Source organism: Oncorhynchus mykiss, chromosome 6, assembly GCF_013265735.2.
Source record: "Oncorhynchus mykiss isolate Arlee chromosome 6, USDA_OmykA_1.1, whole genome shotgun sequence".
NCBI lineage: Eukaryota > Metazoa > Chordata > Actinopteri > Salmoniformes > Salmonidae > Oncorhynchus > Oncorhynchus mykiss.
The window spans coordinates 24,673,108-24,687,908 of record NC_048570.1 but is presented as its reverse complement, the minus strand read 5'-3'; the positions used below and the strand labels follow the sequence as shown (position 1 = coordinate 24,687,908).

Genomic DNA, 14,801 nt, shown 5'->3' with positions numbered 1-14,801 from the left:
GTTGTGGGGGTGCTTTGCTGCAGGAGGGACTGGTGCACTTCACAAAATAGATGGCATCATGAGAAGGAACATTATGTGGATATATTGAAGCAACATCTCAAGACATCAGTCAGGAAGTTAAAGCTTGGTCGCAAATGGGGCTTCCAAATGGACAATGACCCCAATCATACTTCCAAGGTTGTGGCAAAATGGCTTAAGGACAACAAAGTCATGGTACTGGAGTGGCCATCACAAAGCCCTGACCTCAATCCCATAGAAAATTTGTGGGCAGAACTGAAAAAGTTTGTGCGAGCAAGGAGGCCTACAATCCTGACTCAATTACACCAGCTCTGTCAGGAGGAATGGGCCAAAATTCACTTAACTTATTGTGGGAAGCTTGTGGAAGGCTACCCGAAATGTTTGACCTAAGTTAAACAATTTAAAGGCAATGCTACCAAATACTAATTGAGTGTATGTAAACTTCTGACCCACTGGGAATGTGATGAAAGAAATAAAACTGAAATAAATCATTCTCTCTGTAACGACGTTCGTCTGTAGGAGGAGAAGCGGACCAAAAAGCAGCGTGGTGGTTATTCATGTTCTTTAATGGAAAACTGAACGATACATGAAATAACTCAAATCTACAAAACAACAAACGGAACGTGAAAACCTATACAGCCTATCCTGTGACAACAAACACAGTGACAGGAACAATCACCCACAAACACACAGTGAAACTCAGGCTACCTAAGTATGATTCTCAATCAGAGACAACTATTGACACCTGCCTCTGATTGAGAACCATACTAGGCCGAAAACATAGAACTGCCCCAAAACATAGAAAAACAAACATAGACTGCCCACCCAACTCACGCCCTGACCATACTAAATAAATACAAAACAACGGAAATAGAGGTCAGAACGTGACACTCTCTACTATTATTCTAACATTTCACATTCTTAAAATAAAGTGGTGATCCTAACTGACCTAAAACAGGGAATTTTTACTTGGATTAAATGTCAGGAATTGTGAAAAACTGAGTTTAAATGTATTTGGCTAAGGTGTATGTAAACTTCCGACTTCAACTGTAAGTATTCAGACCCTTTGCTATGAGACACTAAATTGAGCTCATGTACATCCAGTTTCCATTGATCATCCTTGAGATGTTTCTACAACTTGAGTCCACCTGTGGTAAATTCATTTGATTGGACATGATTTGGAAAGACACATACCTGTCTATATAAGAAGGTGACCAAGAACTCAATGGTCAGCCTGGCAGAGCTGGCAGAGCTTATTTTCAATGACAGCCTACCCCGGCCAAACCCTAACCAGGATGACGCTGGGCCAATTGTGCGCCACCCTATAGTACTCCCAATCACGGACGGTTGTGACACAGCCTGGAATCTAACCAGGGTCTGTAGTGATGCCTCTAGCATTGAGATGTAGTGCCTTAGACCGCTGCGCCACTTGCTCCCGAGTGGTGCAGTGTTCTAAGGGTAATTGACCGTTAATTAACATAAACACATTTAGCATCTTCTGGCTTCCACATTTAGCATCTCCTGGCAAGTCACTGATGCAGACCTTTGGAACATCTACATTTTAAAAAGTATAATATATCCATGTAATATAGCCTACACCATCACAACAAATCCATTATTTAATTTAGAGAGGTCTAAAGAAACATGATATGAAGAAAATGTTGTCGATTTCAGAAGAACAGAATAGCATACTCTGAGTTGTCCTTATGTTAGGTCCTCATCTGGCTATGCCATATGGACTACACTAGTTCATTTAGCAGATAATATTTTCTTAGATTTCCGTGGCATTATTTTATAGTATGAAGAATACAATTGAACAAAGCTGAATTAAATAGAAAGGATATTTTCTCCAAACGATTTGAGGGAGTGCAAACATGCAGCTATTCTGTGTCTGGCGGTTAACAAAGAAATAGGTACTCCTATATGCTTAATTTAGAGTTATTAATGTAACTTTGGTTGTTCTACAAACGTTGGGCTATATGTTGTGATTTTTAATACATTCTAAGGCTGCATGTATCACAACCTGATCTGTTTCACCTGTCTTTGTGCTTGTCTCCACCCCCCTCCAGGTGTCTCCCATCTGTCCCATTATCCCATGTGTATTTGTACCTGTGTTTTCTGTTTGTCTGTTGCTAGTTTCACAAGTGATAGGCTAATTTTGTCACCCATCAGACTATTCTTGATTTTATCTTGTCTTTACATATACTAAATAATATATCTGTGAAGTTGATTTTGATTTAGAATGGACCATTATCATGCATCTGTCTCGAAACAGGAGCAGGGGGAAAAAACATGTAGTCTCTGCCCTTAAATAGTGAATGTAGGACGCTTTTCCCGTGGTTCATTTTCATGCCAGCCAGGTAGGCTATACTCCTGTTGTAAAGATAAGCATTGTGCTTAATAGTTTCTTAATATTAGGAAAGTTGAGAAATAAATATAGTAGGCTTAGCCTATAGAAAGCTGATGCGATCCTCCTCTTTTTAACCCCTCTGGAATATGTGGGACGGTAGCGTCCCACCTCGCCAACAGCCAGTGCAGGACGCCAAATTCAAAACAACAGAAATCTCATAATTAAAATTCCTCAAGCATACAAGTATTTTACACTATTTTAAAGATAAAATTATCGTTAATCCAGCCACAGTGTCTGATTTCAAAAAGGCTTTACAGCGAAAGCACCACAAACGATTATGTTAGGTCACCACCAACTCACAGAAAAACACAGACATTTTTCCAGCCAAAGAGAGGAGTCACAAAAAGCACAGAGGTAAAATGAATCACTAACCTTTGATGATCTTCATCAGATGACACTCATAGGACTTCACGTTACACAATACATGTATGTTTTGTTCGATGAAGTGCATATTTATATAAAAAAAATCTCATTTTACATTGGCGCGTTACGTTCAGTAGTTCTAAAACATGCAGTGATTGTGAAGAGAGCCACATCTATTTACAGAAATACTCATTATAAATATTGATGAAAATACAACTGTTATACGTGGAATTAGAGATATACTTCTCCTTAATGCAACCGCTGTATCAGATTTCAAAAAACCTTTACGGAAAAAGCAAACCATGCAATAATCTGAGTACAGCTTTCAGACAACAAAGCAGCCAAAAAGATATCCGCCATATTGGGTAGTCAACATTAGTCATAAATAGCATTATAAATATTAACTTATCTTTGATGATCTTCATAAGAATGCACTCCCAGGAATCGCAGTTCCACATCTGATAAATGTTTGTTTTGTTCGATAATGTCCATAATTTATGTCCAAATAGCTTCTTTTGTTAGGGCGTTTGGTAAACAAATCCAAAAGTGCGTTCAGGTCTCGCCGAACTTCGGACGGAAAGTTCAAAAAGTTCCGTTACAGCCCGTAGAAACTTGTCAAACTAAGTATAGAATCAATCTTTAGGATGTTTTTATCATAAATCTTCAATAATGTTCCAACCGGAGAATTCCTATGTCTGTAGAAAAGCAATGGAACGAGAGCTAACTCTCTCGTGACCGCGCCTCAGAGCCTGTGGCAATCTGCCAGACACCTGACTCATTCCTCTCTCATCCAGCCCCCCTTCACAGTAGAATCCTCAAGCAAAGTTCTAAAGACTGTTGACAACTAGTGGAAGCCTTAGGAAGTGCAACATAACCAATATCCCACTGTATCTATAATAGGGGCTGAGTTAAAAAACTACAAGCCTCAGATTTCCCACTTCCTGGTTGGATTTTTCTCAGGTTTTCGTCTGCCATATGAGTTCTGTTATACTCAGACATCATTCAAACCGTTTTAGAAACTTCAGAGTGTTTTCTATCCAATACTACTAATAATATGCATATATTAGCATCTGGGACAGAGTAGCAGGCAGTTTACTCTGGGCACCTTATTCATCCAAGCTACTCAATACTGCCCCCTGTCACCAAGAAGTTAATAGAGGTCATCACTCGGTTTTCTTGCGCAATTGCATAGCCTATATAAATGTTGCGCAACATGAGCTCATGGGCTCACTTGAAGTGTTTGATTCGACTTTTGATCACATTTGCATTGATGTCAGAGTGATTAGAGGGACAATAGAGTGCGGAGTACCAGGCAGTTAGCATGTTTGGTAGACTACTAATGACCATCAGCAGCATGGAGAAGCCTAATTACCGTGACTAAATGGTCACGTGGAATTTGATTGACTTCATGACTCGAGACCACTGGTGTGGCGGTAATACGGTCCCAGCAACAGCCCTAGGAGAGACCTGAAAATAGCTGTGCAGCTGCCTGGTACTCAGCACTCCCCATCCAACCTGACAGAGCTTGAGAGGATCTTCAGAGAAGAATGGGAGAAAATCCCCAAATGTAGGTGTGCCAAGCTTGTAGCATCATACCGAAGAAGACTCGAGGCTGTAATAACTGCCCAAGGTGCTTCAACAAAGTATTGAGCAAAGGGTCTGAATACTTATGTAAATGTAATGTTTTTTTGTCATTATATGGTATTGTGTGTAGATTGGTGAGGGGAAAAAAACGGTTAATCCATTTTAGAATAAGGCTGTAATGTAACAAAATATGGAAAAAGTCAAGGGGTCTGAATACTTTCCGAATGCACTGTATATTTAGAAGTTGCATACCTCACACATGACTTTTTGTCTGTAACCATTACCAGAAAAGAGGTAAATATGCTATTACTAGTCTGTTGTGAGCCTGAGGATAGATTCAGCCCAAAAGTGACTGACTATTTTCGGAATTTTTATGTCTTTGGGAGCTCGTGGATACTTCACCTTCCAAACTCAGAGAAAGGGAAACTGCTCAAACAGTATGTGGAAGACCTTTCCCGTCATTGTTCACTCTGCTCTTTACTGTCTGTCTAACTCCACTCCAAAAATGGCCTCCAATGGCGTGCCTCCACTGCTCAGGGGTAGCTAAATGATTTGTGATTGACCCTTCTGCTTTCCCAACGGTTTTAGCCAGCGAGAGGAGAGAGAGAGACATCTAGTCTGATTAAAGTCTCAGAAGGGGAATTGTGTCAGCAGCAATATAGTACTGTCAGCTCCCCCACATTTCACCGTCCTGGTCATGGTGCCATGGTAACAACAGGTCTTGTGTATTAGTAACACTGTAGTAGAACAGCAGTCACTTACTGTCAGATCTCGAAAACAACAGTAGACACCTTTGACCATTGACCTCACATGGAGGACGCCTGTTTTATGAGCAGAAAAAGAAAAACAATGTCATGAACCCTATTTCTGTGAATGCCTTAAACTATAGGTCATTCATTGACGCTGTCACCAGTCGTAATGATCCATAATGACTTTGTCTTATGGCTATTAGCATCGTTCACAGGGGAGGCCAAACAGGTCTGAATGGATGGTCAGTGAATCTGGCCTTGCACCTGTATGCTCAGACCCTCACCAAACATCTACTGAGCTCCTTCCAGAGCGAACTGGCAGTGCCGTATCAGTCCGGTCCAAGGTGACGCCACGCCAGTCAATAGGGTTCTGGGGAGCGGCTCCGATACGGAGTGAAAGTGTTATCGGGTCTCTTGGAGGCCTGTGAGCTTTCTCACGCCATTCTGCACTAGTGCTGATTGGGCCCTGGCTCCAGCTGTGATTTATTAGTTCTGTCCGACGTGGGTCTGGCGTGGGAGGACCAGCGGAGAGGAGAGGGGGCACTGGGGTCTGTAGTTAAACATTAATACATACATAAAAAACCTACCCCCCCCCCCCCCCCCCCCCCCCCTTCCCCATCCCTCTCCCCATTCTCCTCTTCACTCAAGCATCACACTGACGGTATGAGGTGAAGAAATGGAAAGAGTGATTTCACAAGGAATGCCGGTGTTGTTCAGTGTCAAAATTGAAAGAATAGAAAAAAGGTTTAGACAGGCAGGACTTGAGTTTACAGGCTAATAAAGCTGTGTGTTGGAGAGGCGGCAGTGGCTGCATGAGAGGGACTGTGGGCAGCGGAGGAATGGAGAGGGAGTAGTGTAGGAGCGGTGGTGGCTGCTGTCTCTCCCAGAGTTGACCCACACATTCATAGTGTACTACATCAGGCCCTTTTAGCAGGTACTGGAAAGAAAGGGCTAGAATGAATGTTCTGTTTTCATATTGACTTTGTTTTATATATCTAGCTTGTGCATTATAATTGATCACATTTTGATCCATCTACTGTATGTCTTTTAAAACAAAAGGGGATGAGAGAATGAGGGAGTGTTTCTTTGGAGGGGAGAGCAGGCTAGTGATTGCAAGTCTAGTAGACTTTCAGGAGCTTCCAATTAAGGCTGGAATGCTGAATAACTGTGGATTAATTCATCAAGAACTGGGAAAATAAACCCACCAGAACCTTTAAGAACCCTGATACCCAATATTTTTTTAAGTAAGCCAAAGCTGGTATCAGTTGTCTCTGCCACTATAATAAGCAGTCTTTATTGCCAGAGTCTTTTAATAACTCTCAGTACACACCCAATCCAAACGTGTGGGTGAGTCTCTCTCTATCTATCTCTCTCTCCCTCCCTCCCTCACACACAGACTTACACATTTGGGCCAGCTCGCTGATCAATCGCAGATGGAGGTCTGGCGATTGCTATCCTTCTCTTGCCAGGAGCTTTGCATTAAGGGTCTCTCTCACTCCCCCCGCCTCACTTTCTTGTTCCCCTTTCCCAGAGTTACTCAGATGGAACTTCCTTTCAATTTCCTGGTGCAAAAGAGAAAGTGATGGTTTGGCACATACTATGAAGTAACATTCCCCCATATTCATACAACTTGTCATTTCTTAAAGTTAGAATACAATTCCTAGTATCTTGAGACACTTCCTAGAAATTCAACAACGTGCCATACTATTTTTCAACCGAGGATATTTCAATATAACTTGAGTGATCTTGTTAGACTTCCAGATCTCGGTATCCCGCCCCATCAAAATAAAATGGCAACTTCACTTTTCTTCACACCCTTCACACTTATCAACACTTACATAGTTGTTTTGTGTGTCTACCTTGGAGGCTCAGCCCAGACCACAGCTGCGAGCATTACATTTCCCCTGACATCATGACCTCACTCTGCTCTGGGCCAGTTGTGTTGTCCAGTGCTGCTCAGATGGTTTCTCCACGTGCTCTAAATTAGATGGTGTGTCTGTCACCATGGACCTTCATAGCAACATTACCTGTTCATTAAGCCCGAACTGTGCTGGGGTTAGCTTAGACCAATCATTTTAAAGTGGGTCCCAGTCTGAAAGGATCTCATATCAGATCTCAGATCAGTGATGTGTCACTGTGATACTAACCTGCTATGCTGTGGTCCATTTGGCCTGCTGGACTGGATCGTGTTTCACTACACCTCTGTGTGCCTGTCTCAGAGATAAAGTGTTTCCTTTTATGGCTAATTTCAGCTACTAAGTGTTTCTGTGGAGATATGCATATGTTTGCACTTTCTACATGTTATTTAGTGGAACCAGACACAGAGTTCTGTCTCCTGATTAATCAAACAATAAGGCAACAAAGACAATTAATTCATGTTTTTCGGTGGAATGGTGTCACTGATGCAGACAGTCGTGCTGTTAGACTAATTTTCAGTGGTGAAGACTGCATCTGTCCCACACCACACACCTCTGAGTAGTCCTACATTACATCCTGTCTTTCCATGTCCTCAGTAAGAATGCTACATATTACAGGAAATCGAAAATATATGTTTTGTGCGGGTGTGCTAGCTGTTAATGATAAGCTTATGCCACTCATCCCCGCGGCACAACACTCCCTCCGAATCTCCCCCTAATGTTGTTATGCAACACGATGCCACATGATAGGCATGTGGTCATGATGTCATGATAGGCACTGGTCTCTCATTGATTGAGATGTAGTGAGTTGACAGACACAGTAAAGGATGGACTGCTTACTTCACAACTGATTCAATGGTCACTCTGTTGCTCATTCTCTGCCTCCCTCTGGCAGTCAGTCTCTCATTCTCTTCCTCTTTCCCTCTAACTGTCTCTCTGTCTCTGTCTTTCTCTCTGTCGTCTGCTCTCTGTCTCTTCCTCAGATGAGGTTTGAAGTGATTTCCAAGTCTCATTTAGCTGGCCCTCTTATGTTAATAAAGTGCTGGAGCGGAGCTCTCTTCCCTGGCAGACAGTGAGGCCGCAGGGCACCAGGGAGAGACAGGGAGGGGGCAGGGCACCAGGGAGAGACAGGGAGGGGGCAGGGCACCAGGGAGAGACGGGGAGGGAGCAGGGCACCAGGGAGAGACGGGGAGGCCGCAGGGCACAAGGGAGAAACGGGAGGCCGCAGGGCACCAGGGAGAGACGGGGATGGAGCAGGGCACAAGGGAGAAACGGGAGGCCGCAGGGCACCAGGGAGAGACGGGGAGGGAGCAGGGCACCAGGGAGAGACAGGGAGGGGGCAGGGCACCAGGGAGAGACGGGGAGGGAGCAGAGCACCAGGGAGAGACAGGGAGGGAGCAGGGCACAAGGGAGAGACAGGGAGGGAGCAGGGCACCAGGGAGAGACGGGGAGGGAGCAGAGCACCAGGGAGAGACAGGGAGGGAGCAGGGCACAATGGAGAGACAGGGAGGGAGCAGGGCACCAGGGAGAGACGGGGAGGGAGCAGAGCACCAGGGAGAGACGGGGAGGGAGCAGGGCACAAGAGAGAGACAGGGAGGGAGCAGGGCACCAGGGAGATACGGGGAGGGAGCAGAGCACCAGGGAGAGACTGGGAGGGAGCAGGGCACCAGGGAGAGACGGGGAGGGAGCAGAGCACCAGGGAGAGACGGGGAGGGAGCAGAGCACCAGGGAGAGACAGGGAGGGAGCAGGGCACCAGGGAGAGACAGGGAGGGAGCAGGGCACCAGGGAGAGACAGGAAGGGAGCAGGGCACAAGGGAGAGACGGGGAGGGAGCAGGGCACCAGGGAGAGACCGTGAGAGAGCAGGGCACCAGGGAGAGACAGGGAGGGAGCAGGGCATCAGGGAGAGACGGGGAGGGAGCAGGGCACCAGGGAGAGACTGGGAGGGAGCAGGGCACAAGGGAGAGACGGGAGGCCGCAGGGCAGCAGGGAGAGACGGGGAGGGAGCAGGGCACTGAATAATACCACTTCTCACATCTGTGACTGTCCATTTTGTCAGTGTGCTCTTAAATGTGTGTCTGGTCAGAGTGTGTAACATTTTCCCTCCCTGTATTCACTCAATGTGGAAAATGAGTCCCCCGTCCCCTCTGTAACATAATAGCATCATCAAAGTTTCAGCGATAGTAGAGAACAAATGTTCCAGAGTTAAAGGGATGGCAGTCTGTAATTGTTCTTTCTCTTCCTGGGCTGTGATTGGATCCTAGTTGTACCTCACTCTCCCATCTGCTTCTATTTACTCCTGACAAGAACCAGTGAGTTATTTAGCACCTTGTCAAAGACAGACGTTGCCCATGTTGATGGAGTGCATGTGTGCTGCTCTATGGAACACACTGTCCTATCTGTACATATCCCTAGCACAATGTTTAGGTGAGCAACACACTGAATTTGGGCCATATCTAACATAATATTAAGCAGACAGCCTATTGTAGGGCCAGGAAAGAGACACATGCACAAGACATCGAGCCTCACTGTCAGCTTCACTCTCCCTCTCACTCACTTTTTCCAGAAGGTCCATCTCAACATACTCTGATATAATTTCTCCAATTAAGGCCCAGGGAATAAGGAGAGGTGGGTCTGCTGTAGATGTTACACCACACCAGCCTATGAAAGCTTTGCTTTGTGTTGAGGAAAGATTGGACGGAGTGTTAAGTTGAACCTGAAACCATGGCCAGGCCCTAATTACCACATTCCTACTACTTCAACCATTAGCTCACTGTCTCTGGGGACTCCAAATTTGATTTATGGAATTACATGGAAAAAGTGAGTTATAATAAAATAAAATGCTTTAAGACAGTAAGGAGTCTCACACAATACAATAATCAACTTTCCTGTGCGGCTGAGCCGTTGTTATGCTCTAGCTCGTTCATCTGATGTCTTCTTTGGATGTTTAATGGTTTCTCAGCACGAGTGGAGAGAGAATTGTTACTTGATTTCACAAAACAAAAAGCAAATAGGTGGTTCATTCTTCCAAATTCAAAAGAGATTGCTATTTTTGGAGCGCACTGAGACAGCTCTAATGGTCTTGTTAAGCTTATGGATGAAGGGGAAGCCAACTGGAGTCACAGAAAGCCAGCTGGAGAGAGCTGCTCATTTCCAAAGGGTTCCATACCACTGTCATGATGATTACAGTAACATGCATTTTCCTAACAGGTTGCTCTGGGTTATGGGGGTAAACAAACACTAGTGTGGCCATCACACAGACTACTAATACAATCAAGTCGATTATTTTCTATTTAACCTTTCTTTTACCCGGTTGTCCCATTCATAAAATAACCACTTTTTCAAGGGAGACCTGGAACTGTGTTTCTTCAAGTTCATTTCTGTTTAGAAATATAAGATGATGGCCTTCTTTGGCAGTATATTGTGACGAGAAAAATGCCAAAGGGATATCAAAATGTCACATGCCTACTCTCTTAGGGGGAAAAAAGGTTCTATCTAGAACCAAAAAGTCCACAAAGAACCACTCTTGGTTCCAGGTAGAACCCCTTTGGTTCCATGTAGAACCCTTTCCACAGAGGGTTTTATATGGTGATATAGTGATTCTACCTGGAACCAACCTTCTGGGCAGAACTTGGTTTCCACGTCATTCCAATGAAATTATGTTGAATCAACGTTTGTGCCCAGTGGGAAAAAAGCTTCTACCTGGAACCAAAATGGTTATCCTATGGGGACAGCCACATAACCCTTATAGAACCTTTTTTTCTAAGAGTGTACCTCACAATAGAGGTTTGGGAAGTAGCCTAGAGCGGTAACCGTGAAATGACGACCTTGCTTTCTTTTTTCAGAACAGGGATCAGCAGGGTCAAGCCTTAAACCAGAGCAACAAAGTGTACCTCTACTGTGCCTTCCTCGACTACAGGTTGGTTTACATATTCACACTAAGATATGGCTAGAGCTATGTTAATGAAATTGTGACGTAACAGTACGGTATGTGGATATTAGGGAATTAGGAATCCCAAGGAGACGATTGTGTTGCCATAGGCTAAATGTATAAGGAGCTTTACTATAATGTGTCCTATAAATAGGAAAATATATAGTCTAGTCTTGAGTATGAATCATAGTCATATACATTACATCCATGATGCATAGAATCAATAGATTTGGCACAGTATATCTTGAGCAAGGGGGTGCAGCAACCTTCTTTAAAAACATTGACATTTGATTTAAAAACTATAAAACAGTGTGAATTGTTAGTGTTTTATTTAGACTCATACTGCTTACTCTCCCCTTGTGCTTCATGAAAAACATTGAAATAATTAACAGCCCTCTTAAAAATGAAATTCATCAAAACATATGTGTTAATGGGCCTCCCACATAACCTTTATACTTAGAATATAATCAGGCTTAGGGAGTGTGGATTGTAGATTTATCATTGCTATTATGGTGACAGGCATGTTTGTGTGCCTATCTCTGTCCGAGCTTATTGTGCGCCTATATGTCACTGTGTGTGTCGCCGTCCTTTACCTGACTGTCTGTCTCCTGTGTTTCCGTCCTCTACCTGACTGGCTGTCTCTTGTATCTCCGTCCTCTACCTGACTGGCTGTCTCCTGTGTTTCCGTCCTCTACCTGACTGGCTGTCTCTTGTATCTCCGTCCTCTACCTGACTGGCTGTCTCCTGTATCTCCGTCCTCTACCTGACTGGCTGTCTCCTGTGTCTCCGTCCTCCACCTGACTGGCTGTCTCTTGTATCTCCGTCCTCTACCTGACTGTCTGTCTCCTGTATCTCCGTCCTCTACCTGACTGTCTGTCTCCTGTGTTTCCGTCCTCTACCTGACTGGCTGTCTCTTGTATCTCCGTCCTCTACCTGACTGGCTGTCTCCTGTATCTCCGTCCTCTACCTGACTGGCTGTCTCCTGTGTCTCCGTCCTCTACCTGACTGGCTGTCTCTTGTATCTCCGTCCTCTACCTGACTGTCTGTCTCCTGTATCTCCGTCCTCTACCTGACTGTCTGTCTCCTGTATCTCCGTCCTCTACCTGACTGGCTGTCTCCTGTGTCTCCGTCCTCTACCTGACTGGCTGTCTCTTGTATCTCCGTCCTCTACCTGACTGTCTGTCTCCTGTATCTCCGTCCTCTACCTGACTGTCTGTCTCTTGTATCTCCGTCCTCTACCTGACTGGCTGTCTCCTGTGTCTCCGTCCTCTACCTGACTGTCTGTCTCCTGTGTCGTCGTCCTCTACCTGACTGGCTGTCTCCTGTGTCTCCGTCCTCTACCTGACTGTCTGTCTCCTGTGTCTCCGTCCTCTACCTGACTGTCTGTCTCCTGTGTCGCCGTCCTCTACCTGACTGGCTGTCTCCTGTGTCTCCGTCCTCTACCTGACTGTCTGTCTCCTGTATCTTCGTCCTCTACCTGACTGGCTGTCTCCTGTGTCTCTGTCCTCTACCTGACTGTCTGTCTCCTGTATCTCCGTCCTCTACCTGACTGGCTGTCTCCTGTATCGCCGTTCTCTACCTGACTGGCTGTCTCCTGTGTCTCCGTCCTCTACCTGACTGTCTGTCTCTTGTATCTCCGTCCTCTACCTGACTGGCAGTCTCCTGTGTCTCCGTCCTCTACCTGACTGTCTGTCTCCTGTGTCGCCGTCCTTTACCTGACTGGCTGTCTCCTGTGTCTCTGTCCTCTACCTGACTGTCTGTCTCCTGTATCTCCGTCCTCTACCTGACTGGCTGTCTCCTGTGTCTCCGTCCTCTACCTGACTGTCTGTCTCTTGTATCTCCGTCCTCTACCTGACTGGCAGTCTCCTGTGTCTCCGTCCTCTACCTGACTGTCTGTCTCCTGTGTCGCCGTCCTTTACCTGACTGGCTGTCTCCTGTATCTCCGTCCTCTACCTGACTGTCTGTCTCCTGTGTCTCCGTCCTCTACCTGACTGGCAGTCTCCTGTATCTCCGTCCTCTACCTGACTGGCTGTCTCCTGTGTCTCCGTCCTCTACCTGACTGTCTGTCTCCTGTATCTCCGTCCTCTACCTGACTGGCTGTCTCCTGTATCTCCGTCCTCTACCTGACTGTCTGTCTCCTGTATCTCTGTCCTCTACCTGACTGGCTGTCTCCTGTATCTCTGTCCTCTACCTGACTGTCTGTCTCCTGTGTCTCCGTCCTCTACCTGACTGTCTGTCTGCTGTGTCTCCATCCTCCTCCTGATTGGCTGTCTCCTGTATCTTCGTCCTCTACCTGACTGGCTGTTTCCTGTGTCTCCGTCCTCTACCTGACTGGCTGTCTCCTGTGTCTCCGTCCTCTACCTGACTGACTGTCTCCTGTGTCACCGTCCTCTACCTGACTGACTGGATGGCTGCCTGTCTATCTTCTGTCAGTTCAAAGGAGGGTGTTTGGTCCAATGAGGGCTGTGTGCGGTCCGGAGGGAACATGTCCTACTCAGTGTGTCTGTGTAATCATCTCACCAACTTCGCCATCCTCATGCAGGTGGTGCCCATGGAGGTAAGATCCCCTCTCCTCTCCTCCACAACATGTCCCATGCAGATGCTCGCTGTGTGTGTGTCCCTCTTTGTTCTTGTTTATCCATCAGTGCACCACAGTATGTGATTTATGTATATTTGGACAGAGGTCTGTGGTTCACCATACAGTAAATTCCCCCTCCCCTTCCAGAGGTCCTGGTTCTGTTAGAGTTTTCAGCATTCCTCTCCTGTAGGTCATTTATGGGTCCAGAGTAACAATGTTGGTTTCACTAGTGCTTTAATAGGACAATGCTGCGGACTACCATAATGAGGTGTGGTACTTTCGGCCTTGACATCAAATCAAATGTATTTATATAACCCTTCTAACATCAGCTGATATATCAAAGTGCTGTACAGAAACTCAGCCTAAAACCCCAAACAGCAATCAATGCAGGTGTAGAAGCACAGTGGCTAGGAAAATCTCCCTAGAAAGGCCAAAATCTAGGAAGAAACCTAGAGAGCAACCAGGCTATGAGGGGTGGCCAGTCCTCTTCTGGCTGTGCCAGGTGGAGATTATAACAGAACATGGCCAAGATGTTCAAATGTTCATAAATGACCAGCATGGTCAAATAATAGTAATCACAGTGAACAGGTCAGGGTTGAAACTGGAGCAGCTGCACGGCCAGGTGGACTGGGGACAAAAAGGAGTCATCATGCCAGGTTGTCCTGAGGCATGGTCGTAGGGCTTAGGTCCTCCAAGAGAGAAAAGAAAGAAAGAAAGAGAGAATTAGAGAGAGCATACTTATATTCACACAGGACATCGGATAAGACAGGAGAAATACTCCAGATATAACAGACTGACCCTAGCCCCCCGACACATAAACTACTGCAACATAAATACTGGAGGCTGAGACAGGAGGGGTCAGGAGACACTGAGGCCCCATCCGATGATACCCCCGGGCAGGGCCAAACAGGCAGGATATAACCCCACCCACTTTGCCAAAGCACAGCCCCCACACCACTAGAGGGATATCTTCAACTCCAATTTACCATCCTGAGACAAGGCCGAGTATAGCCCAAAAAGCTCTCCGCCACAGCACAACCCAAGGGGGGGCGCCAACCCAGACAGGAAGACCCAATGTGACTCAACCCACTCAAGTCACGCACCCCTCCTAGGGACGGCATGGAAGAGCACCAGTTAGCCAGTGACTCAGCCCCTGTAAATGGTTAGAGGCAGAGAATCCCAGTGGAGAGAGGGGAACCGGCCAGGCAGAGACAGCAAGGGCGGTTCGTTGCTCCAGAGCCTTTCCGTTCACC

At 45.9% G+C, this 14,801-nt stretch overlaps 1 protein-coding gene across 4 annotated transcripts in view; it reads left to right on the top strand.

Moving 5' to 3' along the window:
* The window catches only part of LOC110525585 (adhesion G-protein coupled receptor D1), a 59,303-nt gene that overhangs the window by 27,182 nt on the left and 17,320 nt on the right, over positions 1–14,801 (top strand). For all 4 annotated transcript variants that reach the window (XM_036979706.1, XM_036979705.1, XM_036979708.1 and 1 more), the window contains 2 exons: positions 10,885–10,958; positions 13,404–13,527. In XM_036979706.1, coding sequence (XP_036835601.1) covers positions 10,885–10,958; positions 13,404–13,527 — 198 coding nt within the window. The remainder of the gene's footprint in view (positions 1–10,884; positions 10,959–13,403; positions 13,528–14,801) is intronic.